Source organism: Leptopilina heterotoma, unplaced genomic scaffold (genome assembly GCF_015476425.1).
Source record: "Leptopilina heterotoma isolate Lh14 unplaced genomic scaffold, ASM1547642v1 Lhet_114, whole genome shotgun sequence".
NCBI classification, from domain to species: Eukaryota; Metazoa; Arthropoda; class Insecta; order Hymenoptera; family Figitidae; genus Leptopilina; species Leptopilina heterotoma.
Window position 1 is genome coordinate 1,835,383 of NW_025110833.1, and position 25,875 is coordinate 1,861,257.

Sequence of the window (25,875 nt, forward strand, 5' to 3'; positions counted from 1 at the left end):
AAAATTTGATCTAGAAAACCCTTTTTCAAAGAATATGTATATAAAATAAAAAAAGATATAAATTTGTTTCATGTTTAGCGCGTACACTGGGCAGTTTATATTTTTCCTAAAGGAATATTTTCACTCTCGTCAGTCAATATTACTGAATTTTTTCTTTCTACTCGAAAAAATTCAGTATTTAAAATTATTTAATTCGTTAATTTGATAAAAATTTTCACCAATTAAATGAAAAAGTCTTTTTTCCCCAAAACTGTAAATTTAAAAACAGTCCATTTTTTTTATTACATAATATCAAAAATGATTTTCTTTAAATCAAAACATTTAATTTCAATTCAATTTACTCGATTAAAAAAAATTTTACTCGATTAATAAAAATATGAAAAAGAATAAAAGTATAACTTTTTATTCCTAAATCTTTTGCATATTTCTTGTAATCGGTAAGGTAAAAAGAGTATTTAAAGAAAAAAGAATTCACAAATTTTTCCAAGACTGTCGAGAGTAGAAAAAATTTATCCGAAATTTGTAAATACTCTTAATTCCGTCGTAAAATTTCGTGAGGATGCGCATTGAAATCTAAAGATAGAATGTTTACTGAATAATATCAACGCTAGCGACATAAATCTTTTTTTTTTTTTTTTTTTTTTTGCAATTTCTCTTTTGTAAAACATATCGATTTTACACTACATTTTCAACGTCTAATATGCCTCTATAATATTGGTTTCTTTTTGTGTTAACCCATCTTATTTCTGGGTTTTCTTTAAATAACATTCGTCCTGAATTTATATTCTTTTTTTTTTACATGTAAAACAATATTACAGGTTTTTTTTTATTTTGCCTCACTGCGCAAATATATAAATAAATATGCTATACTTTGTCATGTTTATAAAACATCGACGTTAATTTTTTTTTCTGTTAAATTTTAACAAATCGGCATTCACAATCACTTGTTTATCTTAAAAAACAATTTTCTGACTACAGTATACACACATATTAATATTTTTTTTTAATAAACTTTACCATGACTATAGGGGAATTACTTGTCAGCTCTGAGGTTGAAAAAAAAATTAAAATAAAATAAGGTGACAGTTTATCCTCAATTTTTGTCACGGCAGTTCTTTATTTATTTATTTAAATTGTTTCACTATTGCTAGTGAAATAATTCGAAAATATGCGTAGTGAAGCAAACAAAGCGCTCCTGATTTTAATTAAAAGACCCTCTCATTTTTTACTTGGTGAGAATATAAAAAAACTACCCATATTCAAAGATTAATAAAAAGAAAAATGTTTTCTTTACTTAAATAAAATGAAAATAAAAGAACCTTCAATAAATTTATTGAAAGTTTAACAAAATTGTTCTTGGTTCACTTTGTTCGTTTCGCTCTCGCATAATTTTTCTTTTTTTTTTATGAATTGAATCATGGATTCAAAAATGGAAAAATACGCATTAAATATATGCCGTACTGGGTTTTCTTTTTTTTGTGAACAATTGACGAGTATTACAATGACGTTGTAATATTCTATGTTCGTTATCATTTTGAAAAAAAACTTCGATCTTGTTAAGCTTTGCGAATCTATCGAGAGGGAATGACGAAAAAAAAGAGAAAAAAAAATTGAAACAGAAACGCCAAGTTTCAAGTAGAAGATAAAAACTTACCCCATTACAAAGTTATAATAGCCGTTTTTAATGAAACGTTCCAAATGTCCCGAACATTAATCCCTTTTAATGCCAATGTATTTCCAGTCTCGTTAAAATAACTAAATTCCAAGTTGTTCGCGCATCACTTTTTAATGCTGTCCTCTTCATTGGACCAACGCTTTTCTTGTTCTTGAAATTCAAAATCCCATCGTAATTCGAGTTCTCGCATATCATTAGCAATCGCTGCTTCGTACGTGTCCTCCTGAGAAAAATTTCGTTATTATTTTTATTATTTACTTTGTTCTTTAAATTTCTGTTTCTATTTATTTCCATTTTTATGTACTTAAGGGGATGTCAAAGTCGATGCGATTTTTTCATTGAAGTTCTGTGTAAAAATCGCATCGACTTTGACATTCTCTTAAGTTTTTTTAACATCCCTATTTTTATTCACTTAAGTTTTTTACATACCCATTTTTATTTACTTAGTTTTTTACATCCCCATTTTCATTTACTCAGTTTTTTACATCCCTATTTTCATTTATTTAGTTTTTACATTCCCCTCTTTTTAAATGTTCATTTATTTATTTCAATTAAATAATATTGAAATAAAGTTGAAACAATATTGAAACAATGTTGAAATAAATAAATTAAAAAACCTACTTCCTCTGATTTATAATCTCTGTTTAAACCGTGATTAGTCAAATTATTTGGCGGCTGAATCCAGGAAGTGTTACTGTAGGGATTCCAATTACGAACATCTTTCTCCTTTTCTCTAATGCCTGCCTCAATCATTTGCAGTTCCTGGGTCAGCCTTTCACCTTCATTAAAAGCAGCACCTTGCGTGGCCAGCTATATTTAATTAAGAATATATATTATATATATATATATAATAATGATGCTATCACTCGGTCGATAAAATATTAAGATGATGAAAAAAATCGATCACTCCGAGTCAGGATTGAAATCCTGACTCGGAGTGATCGATTTTTTTCATCATCTTAATAATATATATTATAATTAACAGAAAATTCTCCATAACGGAATTTAAATCATAAAATATAGAAAAATATTTAAAAATCAACGGTGAACGATGAAAATATTTAGAAAATTGTGTTTTTAAAATACCTTCAAGTCGTTTATTTTCTTTTCCAAGTGTTTCAATTGTTGTTTCACTTTCTGTGATTCCAAGATTAAACTGCAAATTTTATAAAATGTAACAATTAACGACATTTTTACTAACAAGAGAATTTACAACAAAAAAAAACTCTAATATCCTCCAATATTAATTAAATTCGATTATTTTCAAGAATTTTAATATAAATTCAATTATTTTCGACAATTTTAATTAAATTCTTTTTTAAAAAAGGAGAAATATAAATTATTCAAAAACAAAATATTTTAAATTCTTTTATCAAAATAATATTTAATAAATATTTATTATTATTATTTTTATTATTATTATTATGTAGGTCAATAATAAATTATAATACTCACTCCTTGGACATGCAATCCTGTCTTGAAAATTGTACATGTGAAGGTTGCTCTGGAACATTTCGACTCAATGTTATGAAACCTTCGCTAAAGACAGAATTTGCGACTGGTGGTATATCTCCGTTGGTATTAATTGTGGTGTAAGCTGAAAAAAAAATAAAATAATTGAATTCCGAAGAAGAATTTTATTGTTTATAAAGATAATTGAAAGTTTGACGAAAATTTTTTAAAAATTGTTTAACTTAATTAAAATTCTGCGAAGAATTTCTATAACTTTTGAAAATAATTGAATTTCTGGAATCATTTGTAACCTTTCCAAAATTCAATTTTTCTTTAGTATTTTTAACTAAAATTCTTCCATTAATCTAGTATTTATGAAAATTGTAAAAAATTATTAATTCAATAATAATTTATAAGTCATAATTTTATGATAGTTCTTAAAAAATTAAGTTATTTAAAAAGAAATTATTGTCAAAAACAGAAAAAATTAAAGGTTTTGTATTAAAATTCGCTGTAGTTTCATAGTTTACGAGACAAACAAAAAAAACATCAAAATTCAGAGTTTTCTCAAGAATTTTAAAAATTCAATTTTTTCCAGTACTTTTACTAAAAATCCCTGACTTCCCTTACCTGTGGCAACCCTGATTCGGGAATAAAAGAAAGACTTAAAATTAAATTGGTAATTAATTAATTATTAATTACTCACGTTGATGACCATAATACCAAGGTGCGATTGGACTGGTTGCAGGCACTGGTCGTATTGTCGGTAAAGGAGATGTAATTCCTTCTCCATAATATCCAGTCTGTTGTATACCATTAGCTGGCCTTTGGTGTTAAAAAAAGAAAACAAGAGAAACAATTTTTTACTATCATTTCTAAAAGAAAAATTCCAATCATTTATTACTGATAAAATTATTTTTAAATATTACCTAAGAACTGTTTTTGAAAGTCTTGAAATTGGACCATAATTGCTGGCAGTTGAGGCATCAAAAGGTACAAATTCATCATCGAAAAGCACAGAATCAGGCCGACGAAATGAATTATTAAAATTTATATTTGTCGCCGGTGTTATTTGATTCCCAGAAGCGTTTGTCCATATTGAAAAATTTGGCGTCAATATATCTCCTTGCATATCGTAATTCTGAAATTAAAACAAAAATTCATATATTTTCACGCACAAATGTTTAATTTAAAATTGTATTTTTTTAATTTAATTCAAATTTTATATTTCAATTCTTTGAAAAATTTAATTAAAATACCGTTTTCATCGTTGGAGTTGATTGTTTTCCAACAATATTTTCTAGTTGATTGATTATCTCCATTTTCCTCTGCAACAACATTGCGAGAGTTTTGGCCACTGTTCTTTGCTAATAGATAATTATAAAAGACAATTTTATTAGTTTAAATAAAAATATTATAAGAAAATATTTACAATAAATATAATAAATAGGAAGAAATAAAATTTTATTTATTGGAATTTAACAAAATATTTAAAAAATTTTTAAAATCAGAACAGAAATTGTAATTAAAAAAACAAATTGAATATGAAACCTTTTTGTTGTTGCTCTGCTGACTGTTTTGAACATTATTGGAGATTTGCATTGGCTCCCATATTTGTAGATTAGTGGCCGAATAATCCAAGGGCATTCCTGGTACAATATAATGCGAATGTTGCACGTCATTTTTCGAGGGAAATCCCTGTGGTGGAGGCAGCATATAATTGGTCAACGATCCAATAAAATTATTTTCATTAGTAACAGTCGGATGTTGCACAATCGGGGTGAAACCTAAACGAAATTAAATCAAACAATAAATTTACAAAATTAGTATTATAATACAAAATGTTAATTATTATTATTCTTATTTACTAAATAAATTTGTTTGTAAGTAAATATTTTCTATTGTTCAGTACCTTCGCGGTGAACGCAATCGAGATTTTTCGGAGGATAATTTGTATCATCGCACTGTTTAAATCCTTTACTACTTGGAGTAATAACAGTTTTCTCAGCCTTGGATTCCGAAACTCCAGTTAATGGTAAATTCGATCTTATACTCATTTTTCGATTTTTTGATCTATATCTGGAATAAAAGTAGACAAATTTAATTTTTTTTAAATTATTGACTAGTTCAGCTCAATAATTATTTCCGTCCATTCTCTATTTATTTATTTCTTTCTATTTTCTATTTCTTTATTGTTTATCCATTCTCTATTTTTTGTTTCTATATTTTGTAATTTACTATAAATTTTGTCTATAAACTCCTTTTTTAATTTGTGATTTTTTACTTACTTATCGAGTTCCTGGCCACTGTGAGCAAATGTACAATTAGTGGCACGTGGACAAGATCCTTTAATAGCAAGATCGCGACACATGCTGACTTTATACTTTGGTTGTCCCGTATTGTGAGCTCCGTCTTGTGATTTTCTATTGCCATGCTGCTGTATAAATTCTACTAAGGCAGATACGACAGTTCTCACTGCTTCTAATGCCTCTCGACATTCTACCCAAGAGGGTGGTTCACTTTCTGAAAAATCAAATAGTCACAAAATTAATTTTACTATTAAAACATAAGTAATTTAAAAATAAAAGTACCTCAAAAAAGTATTTTATTAGAAATCAAAATAACTCAGGAAATTAAATAAATTATATTTTGAAGTATTTCTAACCTGGACTAGGATCAATGGCTGCTAAAAGTTCCAATTGCGGTCGTAGACTACTTAATTGTCCTGGATCGGGTGTACGTTGAAGAGCCATTATAAGTTCTTGAACACTCTGGGCAAATGACTGTGGCGTTTGTAATTTATCAATGATACTCTGCATATGAGATTTATGGCCAGTATCGCCGTACAATAAAGCTGACCATTGATCAGGAGCTATTCGTAATCCGGCTTCAGTTGCTATTTGAACTATTTGAGCGTCATGCTCTCGTCTCAGTGCTTCGTACGTACGAAATTCTTCCTTTAATTGCATCAATGACGAATCTCCCTCTCGTTTCGATACCTATTTCAATATGAAAAATCATAAATTAAAAAAAAATAGATTCTTCTCGCTTCGATACGTAATTCAATTGCAAAACCACAAATGAAAGAAAAAACACGTAACCAAATTTTAACGAATGGTTAAAAATTTTAAAAATTAAAATATTACCTTAAAGCAACTTGCTCGATACAGAAGTTGTACGACATGGCCAATACTCGTCTTTGAAGCCTGTGTGAAATGAGGTTCCAAACGTTGAACGACGAACATAACGAGGACTTTTCGAGAAAGAGCCGATCCATCTTCCAAAGCCAATAGAACGAGCTTCAAAACCTCTTCTTGCATTGCTATTAAAAAGAAAATATTAAAATCAACAAAAAGCAATTTTAAAAAATGTGTCTATTATTATGGGAAAAAAATTAAGAAAATGAAAATAAAATTACCGGGTCCAAGGAACTGGCATCCTCGAGCGCGAACCGCAGCCCAGAGATTCGCACTGAGTTGCTGAGGATTTTGATGCTGTAAAATAAGTTCCGTTACTGATCGTTCGCCCAAACTTCTTGCGGCTCTCACGGCTCGTGCCCGTCCTTCTGGTTCCACTAATTGACATCCAACTAATGTCACCAGTTTTCTCTGCATCGGTCGAGACACAAGTCCCACTCCTAATTTCGAAAAAGAAAAAAGGAAAAATTCCAGTTCCATTGAAAACTAAAAATTTTGTTTCAATTGTTTTCTACAATTATTTAAATTTTGTATCATTTTTCTGCAAGTATTTAAATTTTATATCAATTTTCTACAATAACTTACATTTTATATCAACTTTTTAAAATCATTTATATTTTCCTAAAAATTTTCTACAATTGTTTAAATTTTATATATAAACTAGAAAATGTTCCCCGCGTTACCAAATTATGCAAACTACAAAATATTTTACAATTTTCAAATATAAACTTAATTTTTTGATTAATTTCAGATTCAAAATTTAAAAAATCCACTTATTAAGTACATAATTAGTTATTATCGTTTATTATTTTCAAAAATTTTAACAAAATTCTTCGCAAGAATTAAATTATTTTCATAAATAATGATATTCTTCGGAAGAATTCAATTATTTTTGTAAACAGTAAAATTCTTCGGAATAATTTAATTATTTTTATAAACAGGAAAATTTCTTGCAAGAATTAAATTATTTTTATAAAGATACTCCATTATTTTCAAGAGTAATAACAATCTTCACAAAAATACAATTATTTTCATAAATAATAACATATTTTGCAGGGATTCAATTATTTTCAATACAATTATATAATAAAATTTTTCAAAAGAATTCCATTATTTTTAAAAATTATAATTAAATTTTTCAAAAAAATCCAATTATTATCAGAAGTTTTGATAAAATGGTTTATAAGAATCTTATTATTTTCATAAATAATAATTTCTTCTTATGAATTCAATAATTTTCAGTGCAATTTTTATAAAATATCTCTAAAGAATTCAGTTAGTTTCAAAAATTGTAATTTAAAATAATAAAATTTGTAATTATAATTATCAACAGACACGATTATTTTAAAAAGTTGAAAGTGATTCTTCGTTTAATTCAGTTATTTTCAAAATTTTCAATTCAAATTATTAAAAAAACATAATTTTCAAAAAAACTTAAAGAAATTCTTAAAAAATTTTAATTATTTACAAAAACTAATAAAATATTAAAGAAACTCCATTATTTTAAAAAAATCAAAGAAATTCTTCAAAAGAATCTAATTAGGATTTTCAAAAATTTAAATAAAATCTTCGCAAGAATTCAATTTTTTGATAAAATATCTCTAAACAATTCAGATAGTTTCAAACATTGCAATAAAATAATAAAATTCCGAAAAGAATTCAAAATTTAATATTTCCAAAAAACTTTTAAAAATCCAATAATCAAATTTTTAATTACAATTATTAACAGACACGATTATTTTAAAAAGTTGAAAGTAATTTTTCACTTAATTCAATTATTTTTAAAATTTTCAGTTAAAATTATTCAAAATCTCCATTATTTTCATTAATAAAATGATAAAATTCTTTGATAGAATTTAATTATTTTCATGAATAATGAAATTCTTCGAGAGAATTCAATGGTTTTTAATACAGTTTTAATAAAATTCTTCGAATGAATTCAATTATTTAAAAAAATTGTGATAAAATTGTGATAAGAATTTAATTATTTTCTAAAAATTTTTATAAAATTAAATACAATTCTATAATTAACAGACACGATTATTGTAAAAACTTTAAAGAAATTTATCTCTTAACTCAATTTTTTTTCAAAATTTCCAATTCAAAAATTACAAAAAAAACTCAATATTTTCATTTTTCATAAATAAAATGATAAAATTCTTCAATAGAATTCAATTGTTTTTAATAAAATTGCAACATAGAATTTAATTATATTTAATAGAATTTTTATACAATTTTTTAAAAGAATTCAATTAATGAATTCAATTATTTTCAATATTTTAATAAAATTCCGTGAGTGAATTAAATTATTATAAAAAATTGTAATCAAATTTTGAGAAGAATTTAATTATTTTCTAAAATTTTTTACAAATTTAAATAATCAAATGATTAAATAGTTATTAACCAATACAATTATTTTAAAAACTTGAAAGAAATTATTCATAAAATTCAATATTACTTTCGAAATTATTAAATAAAACTACTCCATTATTTTCAAAAAATTCAAAAAAAATCTTGAAAAGTGAAAGTCAATTATTTTTAAAAATTTTAATAAAATTTGTAGGAGAAGTTCTATTACTTTCAATTCAATTAAAATAAAATTTCTCAAAAGAATTGAATTACTTTCATAAATAACAATATTTTTAGTAGAAATTTAATTAAAACTAATTTTTTCAAAAAAATTGGATTATTTTTATAAATAATAAAATATTCTTTTCGAAAGAATTAAATCCTTATCAACAATTTTAATAAAATTTCTCAATAGGATTTTCAATTTGTAATATTTCAAAATTCAATTTTCAAAAATTTTAAGAAAATACTTCGAAGGAATCAATTTTCAATATATTAATTTTAAAATTTTAAACATTTAAAGAGAACAGTTTTTTAAATAAGTTAGGAAATAAAAAAACTGACTTGAAACTGCGAACGAATTATCGGAATTATTAATGTACAGATTTTCTATAATCTACAATTTCTTGAAATTTATATATAAATGTACAATTTATATTTATTTAAATAATAAATAAATCTATGTCTATAATAAAACTTTTTTTTTCAATACCTATAGTGGAATTTGGAGTTGCTTGACATGGTTTTAAATAAAGTGCAAGCTCCTCGATGCATCGTTTAGCCACCAAATAATGATTGAGTTCGTCGGGAGGCAATAATTTTTGATAATTCACTGCAACATTGTTTGGAACCTGATTTCCCACTAACTGAAGTAAGGCTTCATTCACTGGTAAACTTTCTATTTCCGTATTTATAGAACTCTGAAAAAAAGAACGGAAAAAAGTTTCAATTATTAATTGCCAAAGAAAATTAACACTACATTAAATTATTTGTATTTGCATTTACGAAAAAAAATAAAAAATTTATGAATTTGAAAATGCAATAAAAAATATGAGACACGAAATAGAAAAATATGAATTGAACTAAAAGAAAATGAATTCAATAGAAAATTATTTAACTAAAAAAATAGTTTTGAATTAAAAATGATATAAATAAAAACTAATTCGAATAAAAAATGATTGGAGTAAAAAAGTGATTCAAATAAAAACTGATTAGAATAAAAATTGATCTGAATAAAAAATGATTCGAGTAAAAACTGATTCGAATAAAAAATGATTTGAATACAAAATTATTGGAGTAAAAAAATGATTCGAATAAAAACTGATTTGAATACAAAATGATTGGAATAAAAAAGTGATGAAATAAAAAAGGTTTTAAAATAAAAAGTGATTAAATAAAAAAATGGATTAAAATAAAAAGGTGATTCAATAAAAAAAGGTTTCCAATAAAAAAACGATTCAAACAAAAATAAAGGATTCTAATTAAAGAGAAAAGAAAAAAAAATATCTTGTTGAAAATTTTTTTAGCGTAGTCATAAAATTATTCAAGTAAAAGAAGTCATTTCATGTCGATTCGCTGGAACCTAGAAAGAAACCGATTGTAAAAAAATAGAGCATGATATTAAATAATGAATAATGCAGTATTTATGAATTTCTATTTTCAAAGTAGACCATTAATAGAAATTTGGGATTTTCCTTACAGAATAATAAAAATCGTACTGAAGTACTACAAAAGACAAACTTACTATCGGAATAAAACATTTCCAAATCTTTCTAAAAAGTCCTAAAAATTTTTTTTCGAAAAAAAAATTGACTGGACATGAAAGATATAAATGTTTTTTTTTTAAATAAAATAACCAATAGTGATTTGATTGGTAGTAATCGACCGATGATATTGATTCGTAAGGGGACGTTTTTATTTTTTTTTTGGTTCTTTTTTGAATGAATTTATTCACTTGGTTTTTTTTTTGTGAAATTAGTGAATGCCACTTGCTTTTTTTTGTTTGCAGTGAAAGCATCATTACATACCTGATCAAATGGACATTGTTTACGATGTAAATTTGCAAGGCACGTGCGGCATATTGTGTGGCCACATCCTAAAGATATGGGTCCACGTATAGCCACATCGAAATCATGGCAGCAAACGGGACAAGAAAGAAATTCAGTCCACTGAGGTGCCTGTATTGGCATTCTATAAAAAAATACAAGTAAGGTGTATAATTCCAGAGAAGTCTTTATACGTTCCTTGTTTTTTTAATTTTATGCGCCACACCTTACAACATTTTTCGTTTCTATTATTTTATTTTCATTCTAATTTCGTTTTTATTCCATTTTCATTTCCTTTTTATTTTCATTAAATCATTTTACTTCATATTTCATTCGCGGAATAATTTCAAATTTAACTCCGAATTATTCAAATTTTATTTCCAAATAATTCTAAATTCAAAATTTCATTTCTAAATTCAAAATGAATTTCTAAATTTATAATTAATTCAAAACTTTCAAATTTTTCTCCCTATTTTATCGAAATTAATTCGCTATTTATTCTCAAGTTTAATTGGACGTAAAAAATAATTTTCCTTCGAAATTTTGTTTTCTTATTTTAATTCGTAGCCAAAATTTTGCGGAAATTCTGAACGGCGCTGATTGTAAATTTAAAATTGAACATTTTTATGATTCGCATTATTGTTTTAATCGAACAAGGAAATGCTTTCGCTTACAAACATTATTGCGGTATTTATGTGGCTAAAATAATCTAGTAATCAACAAGTCTGTTACTATACTGTGCAATAGAGTCGAATAAATATCGCCAAGTGAATCACAATTATGAAAACGTTTTTCCTTTCCTTCTCCTGGTAAATTTTTTTTTACTTTTCAAATCTAATTTCCGAAATTAAATTTCATCACTTTCCTAAGACGATAAAAAAACACGATTTTTTCTCCAATTTTTCAAGGGTCTAAAAAAATTCCTTTTGGGTCAAAATTATAAAAGTGAAGAAGAGAAAGTATAAAAGTCATGAAAAGCTAATAATGTAAAACGAGTTTTTTATTACATTTTTTCCACACTTCTATTATTCGATAATAAAATTTTACAAACTAGAATTAAAAATTAAAAATCAAAAAAAGAATTTAGTAGGAATTTAAATCGTTCTAGATTTTTTCCTTCGTTTTTTTAAAGTATAGCTGGATGAATCTTAGATTCCGTAAAACTTATATTTAAGAGAATGACGCAATAGCAAACAAATACAAAACTGCAGAATCTCGATGAGTAAGTTTATTTTGTGTTTTTAATGACGAAAGAATAATTGTAATTGAATAGTACTATTACCATCACTAAACACAATAAACAATTAAAAAAACAATAATAAAAATACGATAATATTGTCAATATTAAACTCGAAATACGAGACATTTTCAAATGCAAAAACTATAGTTGTTGAGAATTTTATTCTAATCAATTCTATTCTAATTAAATTGCTAAATTTTTACGAAAATAAAAATTCTTTTCTAGAATTGAGGTCACGACGTAAACAAGTAACAATAACTTTTTTTCCCTATCAAAACTCGATCATATTTATTTAAACTCGATCTAATATTTCAGAGACAAATTAAATTTGTTGTTTTTTCGAAAAAAAATAAGGAATATTTACTGTACTGCACAATATGTTGTAATCCGTTCCCTAAGTATGTTGCCTGCATTTTGTCGAGAGTAATCAATATCATCAAAAAGTGAAGAGAAAATAATTTTCAGAGATTTTTTTTATAGTATAATAAAGAAAAATAGTGACTATACGTAATGTTAATAAATTAACGGTTAAAAAATAATTTCCAGGTGTACGTCGCATATCGTCCACGTTGCGTATCAATTCGAGATTCGTCCTTTCGAGGAAAAAAAGAAAATGTTGATCACGACGACGTAAAGAAACGATAAAAAAAACGTTTTTCATGACGTCTGCGTAGCTCGCAAGAGTCGATAATAGTGAAGATTTTTATTCTAATTAATCTCTTTCTTTATTGACTAACTTAACACTGCAATTTTTTCTGGTTTCAAACATTTTTTTCTCATTTTAAATACATATATATTAAACTTTCGATTCCAACACCGTGCCACGAAATGCAATCTTTCACGACATTGGATTATAAAGAACGGAATATTATGATTTTTCGCTTACCTCGTGATTACGTTCAGAAAACATTACATTAATTAACAAATCACATCTCCTATAATTCTTTCACCGAAATATTTAACGAACATCCGCAAAGCACAGATAATGAGATGAACTTGACATGATATTTTGGATTAGTCACTTCTCAATTTCTCATATAAGTAATTTCATCGAAGAAACAATATAGAAATAATTTCGTTCGCAATCAATTCACCAGGTGTCGTCAGTGTTTTCTGTAAGTTCTGGAACATTCCGCTAGAGCCATTTTGATTGGATCACGTGACTTTCAACGCGAGTGTATTCAAATTGAATTCTTTTCTTTGTGTGTGTTAATTTAAAATATTACCTGAAAAAAAACAAAAATATATGCTCGATATAAACACTAGAACAATAAAATAACTTGTTACTGTTAATTACTAAGGCTGCGTCTACAACAGAAAAAATAATGTGTAGAAAATTGTGTAATATACAGTGTAATTGCCCCTGACAGTTGTCAATGCCAAAAACAATACACATTACACTACAAATTACACATTATTTTTTTCTATTGTAGACGCAGCCTAAAACTTTCATTACTTTTATTGCTTTTATTGTTTTCCCCAGCCGAAAACTGTGTTTCGATATTTAAAATATATCGAACCAATAATCGAATCGTTGTTTGGCGGCAAAATTTAAATGCTGAAAAAATTACCTTAAAATTTATTATTAATTTTTCAATAATAAATATTAATAATTAATAATTAATAATCTTTCATATTTAAAAGAAATTAAATAACTTTTACTTACCTATGGAAAAAATAGTTTTTTCGCAAAGAGATTAATTTTTTTTGGTACGCGAAAAAAATACTTTTCATTTCTATAAATTCAACATTTTATTTACGGTTTACGATTTTTATCAACAGTTTTATAAAACTTATTCTAATTTTAAATGTTTGTTTTTAAAGTAAAAAAAAAGAAATATTTACAAATTATAAAAATAATAATCTTGCCAAAAAGTTAAGCGAAGATTATAAAATTATACAAAATAAGAAAATTAATCTTTACTTTATAAAATTATTATTAAATATTAATAATAATTGTAATCTTAATAGTAATTTTTACTATAGACAATAAAATTCAATGTTGATACTAAATAATATTCTAAATTTTGAAAATTAATTAATTTTAGTTTAAGTAAATTTCTTTTTCCCTTTCTAATAAAAATTTTAATAAAAATATAAACTTTCGATAAAAACAAAAAATTTTAAATCATTCTAAATTAGAAAATTTCAAACAAATATCCAAATTAACATTCAATATCAATTTTTAAAATGAATATCAACATTAATTTTAAATACTAAAAACAATAAAATAGTCTAAAAATAAAAGAATTACTTTTGAAGTAAACTTTTTCATTATGGCTCGAATAGAATTTAAAGTTAAATAAAAGAAAAAAATATTAAATTGAGAACCTTTTGCCCTCGACGATCATGTTTCTAAAAATAGACGAGTGGAAATTCTAAAATTTTTCTTTTAGAAAATCCAAATTGTTGACGATCGGCAGACACAAATTTTAAACACAGTAGTAACCGGGAAATGCTAAATAGAGTTCCGATTTATAAACCCAATCTTCGCATCCATTGTCATTAACTTTACTCGTACTAGGCTTGGAAGGTCCACCATTAACTTGCAGTGGATTTTTGGCATAAGCTCGTCTTCGTGGCGTTAAATATTCAAACATACTATGAGAATGTTTCGCCAGCATTGGTCCCAAATCGCATGGCATTGGATCTGTCCAGAAAAAATCATGATTTAAGGCCGTATCAGAATCAATTCTCTTACTTGGATCGAGAACTAAAAGTTTATCCATCAAATCACAAGCGAGTTTATCATTTACATGTACTAGCAATCGCTCCACAACCTGCGGAAAAGAAATTACGTTTCTGTTAATTTTATTTTAATCAACTACTGCTAATTTAATAATTAGTAATTAAAATAATAATTTTTACATTTCATTTTCATACACTTAATATTTTTTTAAATTAATTTTCTAAAATTTCACGAAAGGATTTAATAAATTCCTAAATTTTGATAAAATTCTTCAAAATAAATCAATTATTTTAATAAATTGTAAAATTCTCCGTAAGATTTAAATTATTTTCATAAATAATCAAATTCTGCTCAGAAATTTTAATAAATCCTTTAAAACAATTCAATTATTTCCAATGAATTTTAATAAAATTCAATAGTCACATTTTTAATTATTATAATTATTGACAGAAACGATTATTTTAAAAACTTGAAAGAAATTCTTCATAAAATTCAATTACTTTCAAAATTTGGAATTAAAATTATTAAAAAAAAACTCTATTATTAAAAAAAGTCAAAGAAATTCTTCAGAAGAATTGAATTAGTATTTTCAAGTTTTAATAAAATTCTTCGCAAGAATTCAATTATTTTCATAAATTATAAAATTCTTTGCTGGAATTCAATTATTTTCAAAACTTTTGATAAAATTCTTTGCAAGAATTCAACGATTTTCAATACATTAATTTCAAAGTTGAAATCATTTAACAAGAAAAAGTATTAAAGAAGTTAGAAAAAATTTTTTAATATTAAGAATAAAAATAAGAAACTTTTCCTTATAAAAAACCATAATAACTTTTCTGAGATATAAAAGCAAATTAAACTCACTTTTCTTTTTTGGCCGGAAATTAAATGCATTTTATTGAACAGTTCTAAGTTTTCCACTCCAGGCCAAACTTCTGAAGTAATTGATCCACATAATTCAGAAATTAATGTTAATTGTTGTTGCTCAGTAGCGCCCTGCATTATTGGAGCTCTAGAAAAGAATTATTTTACAAATTTTAATTACAAATAAAAACAAATTTTCTGAATTAAAAAAATTAATTTTCTAAATAAATAACTTAAATATATTTTCAATAAAAAAATAATAATTTTGCATCATCGTGTACCTTGTCCACATTTCAGCCATAATGCAGCCAGTGCCCCATAAATCGATAGCTGGACCGTAATTTCGAGCACCGAGTAATAATTCCGGTGGTCTATACCAAAGTGTAACAACTTTATTTGTAAATCGATTCGGCTGATTAAATTTACTTTCACTAAAGGCTCGTGCTAGACCGAAATCTGATAATTTCAATAGACCGTTTTTCGTTATTAAAATATTTGCAGCTTTCATATCACGATGCAGTATCTATTGAAATAGAAAATTTTTAAATAAACCCATCGATTTCAATTTCAATTTACTCATCGTAAATTTAATTCATTTATTTATAGTAAATTTAATTTGATTAATTTATTTAAATACTATATTTAATAAAATTTCTGATTGTAACATAAATTGCAAAAAAAACATACTTTGTTACTGTGAATATAATACAATCCATTCAACATTTGCCGCATCACGTTTTTTATTTCACCTAATGTGAATTTTACTTTTGGACTCGCAAGCAATCCGGCAAGATCGTGTTCACAAAAATCAAATATAAGATAAAAAGTCGAACGACTGCGATTGCCTGAAATTGCTGAAAATAATCGAGAATGAGACATTATATTATTTTCAATAAAATAAATAAAATAAAAAAATACAGTTTTCTAGAAACAATTCAAAAAATTAAAAAGTTTAAAAAGTACCTGACTTTTTGCAAATTTCGATTAAATTCACAATATTTTTGTGTTTTAGTAATTGCAGTATTTTAATTTCACGCAATGCAGTTATTGGAAACTGAAAAAAGTATAAAAATTTCCCATTAAAAAAAACGGACAGTAAATTTTTTTTACATCTATAAAAAAAATATTTCTACTCACTCCTTCTTTATCATTATTCAATAAAACTTTCTTCATTGCTACGAATTTCGTACTATTTTTCCTGTCACGGGCTTTAAAAACTTCTCTGAAATATAAAAATAAAAAAATAAAATTTCAAAAGCAAAATAGAAATATTCGGTAAAGCATTAACAAAAAATACTTAAAAATTAATTTACTTACCCAAATGTTCCTTGGCCAATTTTAACCAATGAGTCATATTTACTAATTTCTTCACAAAATGGAAAATCAAATTCTTGAATATATTTTTGTCTATCTATTTCACTCATTGTGAAATTAAAAATTTCCTTTCGCAGAAATTGAAACTGTTTTTTCTTTACAAAAAAAGAAAAGTCGAATTGTTGAACTTGACGTGTCCTTATACGTTAATTATTGACCTAGTGGATAAAAAATACAAAATATTGCTAATATTAACAAAATTTACTAATTAAACATTAAATTAAAAGGGAAAAAGAGAAAAAAAAGTAAAATAAGCCTAACAAATCTGATATTTCAATGAAATATGTAATCCAATATTGAGCGAACACTGTATAAACATATTTCACCCAAAAACAATTGCAACAGAACTAAAAATAACTCTAGAAGCAATTTATCATTAACTATAACAAAAAACATACCTTCCTGTGTATATTATTCAATAATAAAAGACTGATTTCTCAAATTTATTCTTTTAATACTAAAATCACAAATTGTCGTTCAACCGATCGCACGGAACTGTCAGAACATAACCTAAAAGCAGACATTTTATGTAATCACAATTATCTCTTTTCCCATTAATTTCAAATTATTAACAATGAAATCTTCAAGTGCAGTAGAATATAAATTTTACCTCACTTTATTTAATTAGTAAATTATAAACATTTTATGACAAAGACCTAATTCGTCTTTATCATCTGTATTTAATTAAGCACTTTAAACACTAATACCAACTGTCAGAATGTAAATAAAAGTCGTTTGTAATTAAAAAAAATGTTTCTCCACACTTCACTTATTAAAAGACAACTAAAATACTCAAATACTATTTGTTTAATAAATTTTTATAAAGGTTTCACGATTATATTTATCCTATTTATTTGGATTGTAATTATTTCAGAAAAGTTTAAAGAGGCCGCAAAAAATGCAGCCAATGAGCGTCAACAAAAGAGGAAGTACAAAAATTGACCAATAGATGTCAACCGGGAAAATTTGAACATGCTTAAAATATTTAAGAGATCTCATTTAAAAGCATAAAAATTGTTGTTTTTAAACAATTTTAGAATAAACAATTTTTTACAAACGATTAGAAAATTATGTAATAATTACTATTTTTAGTAATAAAATAACGGTTATTTTAAATTAGGCGCATTTTAGTGCTGCTTAAGTTGACAAGTGCGGAGAAAAAGTGCACTATTAACTTAACCTTACGGTCGATATTGTTTTGCAAAAAGAAAAAAAACTTCTTATCTGTAGCAATTTGTAAATATTGACTTCAGAATGTTTTAATAATAATAATAAATTGTTTAAATTTATTCTGCAATTTACAAGTCGACGACAGTAAAATTTAGCCAAATTTGAAAGACTTAAATAGTGTTTTTTGTGTAATTTACAAGTTTTTGAAGCATTGTTATTTTATATAGATTTTGCAAGTATTTAAATTGTTAGTGTACAAGGTGTACAGTGATATTTCCTATACACGAATTTAAAACTTAACTTTAAAAACAAGAGCAAATATTTACGTTTTAAGAAATAGAGTGCACAAAAAAAAAACAAATTTCAGTGAACGCAGTTTTCTGTCATCACTGCATGTTGTCAGCAGTTGTCAACAATTATACAAAAAATTAAAAAAGAACATCAAATTTTACGGTACGTGTATAATTACTACAATCGAATCTCTACTATTTAATTTAGTTATTTATTTTGCGGTCTAGTTTTGATACCAAAAAATGTAACATTTCGAAAACTTTGTTTTTTTAGGTTAGGAAATTTCAGAGATAAAGAAAAATAAAAAAATTTTTTCGCGTGTCAAGTGACGTTTTACAAATGATACGTGAGCAAAGAGGTATTATGATGTTCATGTTTTATTATAGATCTGAGATCAATACCAAATTATAGAGTATCTAAATGTGATATAAATATTCATGTTTTTCACGCAATATAAATTGTATATAAAACGTAGAAAATTATTTTCTTGTCTTTTTTTTATTTTGGTGTGAAATGTTTATAGTTTTGCCAATGTATTTAAATACGCTAAAGAATTAAAGACTATAGAACCTAGTGAAATAATTTAATAATAAAGAAATAATTTAACTATAGAAATAGTAATTAAACTAATGGATTTAAATTCAGTCAAAATTCAAGAAAAAGTGTATTTTTTCTGAAAATTCAAGAGACGAAGTTTTTTTCAAAATTATTTTATTTATTTTTATTTTTGAAAGTTTTGAACCTAAATTGCGAAAGTCATTAATATTCAAATATTTAAACTCCGATAATGGACGAATTAACATAAAAGAAATTGCGATACTTCCGCGTGTGAAGTAATTTCGGATTTTTATAAATTCAAGAAATAGAAAAAAAGGGATTCTATCGCCTTGAAAGTATAATTTTGGAAATGACTATTATAGTCACAAAAAAAGAATTAGAAAACAAAATCATAAAATTAGTGAAAATTTTTTTTTGTTTAAATTTAATTTTAAAAATTACTCAATGCTTTGTATTTTTATTTCTTTTTTTTCTATGCGACAGGTCAAAATTACTACACCATATTTGATCAAAATTCCCTTTACTACGCCGAGAGCCACAGGCAAAACCCGTGTGTGAAGTTCACCGTGTGTGACATCACGCTTCATTGTTGGCTGTTTACGTCATTCCTGAGTCGGAGAACGACTCGCGGAACGCACACGCAGAAAAAAGAGCGAGCTAACGAGCGAAAGAGAGAGAAATAAAAAGCAAGAGAGGAGGAAACCAGCCGCGAAACCATAAAAATTTTGTTGCCGCCTTCGCTGACCTGGTATCAGGATTTTGATCGGCAAATAAAATCAGTGTCAGTGCGGAGTTTGGGTGAATGAGAGACACATAGATTAAAAAAAAACAGTTATACACAGTTGATAGTCTATTCTCTCACTATCTCATTTTTATTGATTGAAAACTAAAGGTGAAAATTTCGTGAAACATAATGTCAAACGACGACATTTCACCAGATTCTCATTAAATTTTTCTGCAACTACAATTTTTTATTTTTATAAAAGAAAAGTGTATAAAAGAAAGAAGAAAAATTGTGTGAAGGGAAATTTGAAAGGAAAATTTACAGTGAAAAAAAGTTTCTAGTGTCAATGCTTTTTTTTTATACATATGAGAAAAAGTGTTTTTCCCGTGGGTCGTTCGCACGGAGTCTTTCATTTTAAATATAACGATGTATAAATAAGTATGAGCAATAGCGGGAGTACGCGAGGCTGTCTCGCAAAGATTTTGTGAAGCAATCATACACTCTGATTGGTGAACGTGGTTGTTACTCGAATTTTTGAAAAACGAGAGAGAGAAAAAAAAAGAAAGAGACAATTTTTTTAAAAAAAAGTGTAACAAATGCAGTCGATAAATATTAATTTTTTATTGACAACTGCCACATATGTTATTGTTGTGTGGGCATGCTCTGTGGAGGCTCTGCCAAGGTTAGTGACATACTGAAGCGTCTCTGATAATGTCCAGAGAATTTAATAGCGGTAGACCCTGATTTTTACGGCTTTTAATGAATATCAACTTGTTTACCGGGTTCAGGGGTATTCGGAATAAATTCAGGGTTACAGGGTCCATGAAGTTTTTCTTTTTTCATTTATTTTTCATCGAGGCTTGCAGTCCTTGTTTAAAATTGAAAGAGAGGAAAAAAAAAGAAAACTCGATCTGTAATGTTTTTCTTTTCATGAATATTCTCTCAATAGAATGTTGTTGATTTCATTCATTTTCATTACAACGCAATTTTTATTTTAGTCCACAAAGAACTAAAAGTTCATTAATTGTTATTCAAAGAATAATAATTAATTTTTAAAAGAGAAAAAAAACAAATTAAAAAAAATATTTAGTTTGATAATTAAAAAACTAAAACATCAAAGAATAATCAAGTCAATGTTAATTTTTTAAGAGAAAAAAACATGTTTTTGAATAATGAAAATTTAAGAATAAAATAAACTTTGCCTGCTATTTGCATTTTGATACTTTTAATTAGTTCAAGAAAGAGAAAAAGATTTTTTTCCGAGAAGAGAAAATAAAATAGATGTAAAGAGGAAACAAAACAAAAATTTTCAAATTTCAATCGAGAGTATAGTGATAAAAAATAAAAAGAAATTTTCTCAAACGAAAATATAATGACTTTCAAAACAATTATGAATAATATTTTGTCCTCGAGATGTTGATTACGCGATATCATCAGTGATTTGATTTAATAAAAAAGAAAAGAATGTGAAACTTTGGTATTTTTCCATCAGCGTCAAATATTATTTTACTTTCACTTTATTTAGATCGATAATGTTTTATCAATACTCTCAGACATTTAGGATGTTTTGTTCTAGATTTTAGTTGGTTACTATAAGTTTTAAACTTATTTTTAATTTTAAATTCTTTAATTTAACTCATATTTTTTAATTTATATTTTTTTAAATTCCATTTAATTAATTATATTCTAAAAATTGTTTTCGAAATTACAAAAAAAAATAATTAAATGTATTTTTCTATTTTTCCAGGGAAACTTGAAAAAACGATTTTGTCATTTTGGAAAGTGTCGTCATCAGAATTTATCATTCTCCGGAATTAAACAATGAAATTGAACTGTCGGAAGCAATTATTGCAGGATTGTTTACATTGTCGACTACAGTCTTCATGTATGTGGAATAATTTATTTTTTTAAAACAAGTATTCTAGAAAGCTTAATAGTTTTTGTAAAATGAGAATTTGTTAAAATATTTCAATTTTCAAAATTATTTTTTTTAAATTTATTTTTTGACAATTTACCTTTTTTGTAAGAATATTTTTTTTTGAATTAATTCATTTAGATTTTCAATTTCTGGTAAATATCTACAATTACCAGAAATTTAAAATTGAAATATTTGAAATATTAATTCGACAGTTTTATACCTGATTTTAATTTTGAAATTATTTAAATGCAAATTTTTATTTTGAAAGGAAAACTAATTTTAATTCAAACGTAAATTTGTTTTTTATATTTTATTATATTTTAATTTATTTACTGATAAATATCTACATTTTACCGGAAATTCAAAATCTAAATTAGTTGATTCAATAGTTTTATAACTGATTTTAATTTGAAATTATTTAAATGCAAATTTTTATTTTGAAAGTAAAAGTAAATTTTAATTTAATTTAAATTAATTGAAATTTTCCGATATAATTTAAATTATTTAAAAGCTTTCAATTAAATTTAATTTAAAGTTTTTAAGTTAATTTTCAATTTAAATTAAATTAATTTTAAGTTTTTAGTTAATTTTCAATTTAATTTACATTAATTTAAAGTTTTCAATTTATATTAAATTAATTAAAATTTTTCTATTTAATTTAAATTATTTTAAAGTTTTCAATTTATTTTGAATGAAATAAAATTTTTTGATTTAATTTAAATAAAGTGAAATTTTGCGATTTAATTTAAAATAATTGAAATTTTTCGATTTAATTTAAATTCGTTTATAATTTTTAATTTAATCTAAATTAATTGAAATTTTCGGTTTAATTTAAATTATTTAAAAGTTTTTAAGTTCATTTTCAATTTAATTTAATTTAAATTTAAAGTTTTCAATTTATATTGAAATAATTACAATTTTTCGATTTAATTTAAATTATTTAGAAGTTTTCAATTTATTTTGAATGAAACACAATTTTTTTATTTAATTAAAATTAATTGAAATTTTCGATTTAATTTAATTTAATTTACCATTTTCAATTTAATTTAAATTATTTAAAAGTTTAACTCAATTTAAATGAATTTAAAGTTTTTAGTTAATATTCATGAATTGAAGTTATTAATTTTTCATAAAAATTGCTCCCAATTTAGCAAAATTTTGTTCAATTTTTTTTAATTCCTTTCTGTTCAAGGTAAATTCCTTTATATTTTTTTCTTCTTTTTTTTATAAATCTCGAACGTGAAATTATTTTATTAAAGCACTGCTCACTAGTATTCTTTATAGTTAATTTATTTTTCTTTACGTTTTTATGTGGTTCGATGGATTTTTATTTTGTTTGTTCACACACTGTATTCACGTTGATGTTGTTTTTTTAGGCACATTGGACATACGGAATGCTCTGGTTTTCGAGTGAGTTGCAAGTACATGAAATGTTGCACTACACAGAAGATTGTCCCAAGATCAGCACTGACGCCTGTAAAATGCTTGGAGAATTTTGTATATTTGCCACTGAACTTGCACGCCTCTGCGAGCAAGGGTAATACAAATTTACTAGCTCTACAAAACTTATCGAAATCAACAACATTTCTTTTTTTCTTTCTCTATTAATTTATTTATCTAAAAAAGAAATTTGTTTGAAAAATATTCTTTATTTCTCAAAAAAGAAGGAAAAGAAATTTGTCTAAAAGATTTCTATATTCATAAAAAAAGAAGAAAAAACAAATTAAGACAATATTTTAAACAAATTTCTTATTTAAAAAAAGAATTTTCTAATACAAAAAAATAATGTAGATAATGAATAAATATTGAAAGAAAAAAAAATGAAAGAGAAATTATTCGCAAGTATGAAAATAGTTCAAGATTCGTATGAAAGATGTTTTCGAAAAGTATTTGAACTTTGTGCGAAGAACACAGCTTTTTCTCACTGTGCGGATATGTTGCAGGAAAAAGGCTTTGAACTTCCGAGAGTGATTGTTATGGAAATATTTTGACAATGTCGAAACGCGGAATGCTGCTTTACATTGCAAAAGGATTTGATATTTCAAAGTACGATATTGTCCTTTAATGTGCACGATTATTCGATCTTTATTATTCATTCATTTTTTTGCTTCTTCTTACAGAAAAAACTTTGCATTTTTCTTTATATCTATTCACAACTCAGTTTTCTCTCTATTTTGCTTCTTTGGAAAACTTTTTCATTTCAATTTTGAATTTTAGTTTAATTTTTTTAATTTTAATTACATTTCTATAAGAAATTAATTTTTAATATAATTCCATAACAAATTTATCGAATTTATTTAATTTATTTTTTCATAAAAAGTTTAATCAACTTATTTTCCATAAAAAACGTAACAAATTTATTTAATTTCTATAAACAAAATATTCATTTACTTCCTATAAAAAATTGATTTGAACTTTATTTGAATTTAAATGAAATTTCAAGAAACAAAAGAGGGTGGTTTGTCTTTATTACCACACTCTTCTCAAGTAATTTTCAATTGAGAAAGAAGAAAAACTAAAAGTAGAAATAATCTCAATGATGAGGAGATAAGAATAATAATAAAAAAATCCTCTTCGAGAAAATATCAAATCCTGCTTTGTACAATGATTGAATAAATTCTGCTAACATTTTGAGTGTGATAATAAAGAAAAGAAATATACTTTTTATGTGGAATGCAAAAAGAAATATTATCGTTGAGAAAAATTGATTTGACGATGAAATCTCCATCAAGCCACGATGTTACAATCTATTATAATCGCTGACTATAATGAGCCCCGCGACTATTTTTAATTTATGACTGATTTTTCTTTATTCCCTTTAGAGCAGCTGTTCCTATGAGCACCTCTCAATCATTACTCTGTGATGGAAAGGACACTAATAATAAAACGGGTTCAAGTGAGTGTTGATAGAAAACAAAACTCTCTTCTTCTTAAAAAAAAGTTAATTTAAATTTAAATATAAATGTTCAATTTAATTTGAATATAAATTTTCATTTTAATTTAAATAAAAATTTTCATTTTAATTAAAATATAAATTTTCATTTTAATTTAAATTTGACTTTTAATTTAAAATTTCATATTTCATACAAGAATAATTTTTCTTTTTTCAGAAAGAATGGCATGTGAAGTATTTTTGGGTGGATCTTGCAATCCTACAACGTGGAGGTCAGAAATAGCAATACCGACACTTCAAAGTTTAGGAATTTCTTATTACAATCCCGTAAGTGGAGTATTTTTTTCTTTTCGCTAACGGAAGTATGTAATTTCTTTGGAAAAAAAATTAAGGTCTTTCAACTGCGATTGAAAACATTATCTTCTGAATCGTATTTAGATGATAATGAACGAACAGATAATGACATTGAAATTAATTTAAAATCGATTTAATTAATTTATTTTGACTGTTCTTTTTTTCTTTCTCTATTTTCTCTTTTATTTTATTAAGTTTGCGGCTATTTTTGAAAGTCAAAATTCAATAGTTTAAAAATATTTCATGAAAACTGGAAAAATTTCCAGTTAAAAACTAAAAAGTAAGAAATTTGCTTTTTTTCAAAGTGATAAATAATTTTTTTCGAATTTCAGCAAGTGTCACAATGGGGTCCAGAACTTATTGCTCAGGAATACGAAGCAAAACAAACAGCGCGTGTTTTGCTTTTTGTAATAGATAACCAGACACGTAATACTTCAGGAATGATTGAAGCAGCTCAATTGGCAGCGACGCGCAAAGAATCCCTGGTCCTTGTCGTTTATCCTTATCGACAAGGCCAGACAATTCTTGACGAAGCCGTTTCCTCGCAGTAAGATCCCTTTTTCAAATTTAAAAAAAAACAATATTTTCCTTTTTTTTATTACTATCTAAATTTAAAATATTGATTTAAAATTAAAATAGAAAATCTAGGTACTAAGGCGAAACTTAGTTAATTACCTAAAGAAAGACCAATCTTTTTATTTTGAAAGTCAGTTAATTTAAAAATTAAATTCTAAAAAATTAATAACTTTTTAAAACATATTAATTCGTGAATTTGAATCAATAATAATTATTAGTAAAGAATTATAAAATTATTATTAAAACTCAAAAAATAACTAATTTTTTAGTTAATATTTAGGATTTAAGTTTTTAATTAACTGATTTTAATAATAATTATGAGTAAAATTATGCGTGCGAATCGCGGTATTCTATTTACTACTGTTAAGTAAATTACAAAATTGTTTATTTTCAAATATCAACTTCAAGCTTTGAATAATTTTAGATTCAAAAATTTTTTAAATTCACTGGTTATCTATTTAATTATTATTCCTTTAAATTATACTAAAATTTTTCGCAAGAATTGA

General features: G+C 25.0%; 3 protein-coding genes across 6 annotated transcripts in view; 1 reads left to right on the plus strand and 2 right to left on the minus strand.

The window, feature by feature from the left end:
- Positions 1 to 1,567: 1,567 nt before the first annotated feature.
- LOC122507601 (roquin-1) lies at positions 1,568 to 13,039 on the minus strand. Of its 2 annotated transcripts, XM_043620407.1 has the most exons (16): positions 12,845 to 13,039; positions 10,701 to 10,863; positions 9,386 to 9,593; positions 6,546 to 6,764; positions 6,274 to 6,449; positions 5,793 to 6,126; positions 5,416 to 5,650; positions 5,040 to 5,206; positions 4,679 to 4,914; positions 4,387 to 4,494; positions 4,057 to 4,268; positions 3,834 to 3,952; positions 3,131 to 3,272; positions 2,762 to 2,831; positions 2,297 to 2,485; positions 1,568 to 1,898 (listed from the first exon to the last, which is right to left on the minus strand). In XM_043620407.1, the coding sequence occupies exons 2-16, from the start codon at positions 10,860 to 10,862 to the stop codon at positions 1,779 to 1,781; spliced, it is 2,697 nt and encodes an 898-aa protein (XP_043476342.1). In that variant the 5' UTR covers position 10,863; positions 12,845 to 13,039; the 3' UTR covers positions 1,568 to 1,778. The 2 variants fall into 2 exon arrangements, with proteins under 2 accessions (XP_043476342.1, XP_043476350.1); XM_043620415.1 differs by lacking the exon at positions 10,701 to 10,863 and having other exon boundaries at positions 12,845 to 13,036.
- Positions 13,040 to 14,153: 1,114 nt separating this feature from the next.
- LOC122507659 (cyclin-dependent kinase 9-like) lies at positions 14,154 to 17,615 on the minus strand. Of its 3 annotated transcripts, none has more exons than XM_043620510.1 (9): positions 17,597 to 17,615; positions 17,284 to 17,395; positions 16,829 to 17,043; positions 16,649 to 16,733; positions 16,475 to 16,565; positions 16,199 to 16,365; positions 15,793 to 16,034; positions 15,512 to 15,659; positions 14,154 to 14,738 (listed from the first exon to the last, which is right to left on the minus strand). In XM_043620510.1, the coding sequence occupies exons 3-9, from the start codon at positions 16,933 to 16,935 to the stop codon at positions 14,391 to 14,393; spliced, it is 1,188 nt and encodes a 395-aa protein (XP_043476445.1). In that variant the 5' UTR covers positions 16,936 to 17,043; positions 17,284 to 17,395; positions 17,597 to 17,615; the 3' UTR covers positions 14,154 to 14,390. The 3 variants fall into 3 exon arrangements, with proteins under 3 accessions (XP_043476445.1, XP_043476430.1, XP_043476437.1); XM_043620495.1 differs by having other exon boundaries at positions 17,496 to 17,601; XM_043620502.1 differs by lacking the exon at positions 17,597 to 17,615 and adding an exon at positions 17,501 to 17,519.
- Positions 17,616 to 18,120: 505 nt separating this feature from the next.
- Positions 18,121 to 25,875, plus strand: part of LOC122508156 — a 45,116-nt gene continuing 37,361 nt past the window's right edge. Inside the window, exons 1-7 of the mRNA XM_043621297.1 lie at positions 18,121 to 18,508; positions 19,388 to 20,310; positions 21,376 to 21,513; positions 22,923 to 23,083; positions 24,374 to 24,442; positions 24,657 to 24,766; positions 25,126 to 25,340. Of these exons, the coding sequence (XP_043477232.1) occupies positions 21,512 to 21,513; positions 22,923 to 23,083; positions 24,374 to 24,442; positions 24,657 to 24,766; positions 25,126 to 25,340 (557 nt within the window). The 5' untranslated portion in view covers positions 18,121 to 18,508; positions 19,388 to 20,310; positions 21,376 to 21,511. The remainder of the gene's footprint in view (positions 18,509 to 19,387; positions 20,311 to 21,375; positions 21,514 to 22,922; positions 23,084 to 24,373; positions 24,443 to 24,656; positions 24,767 to 25,125; positions 25,341 to 25,875) is intronic.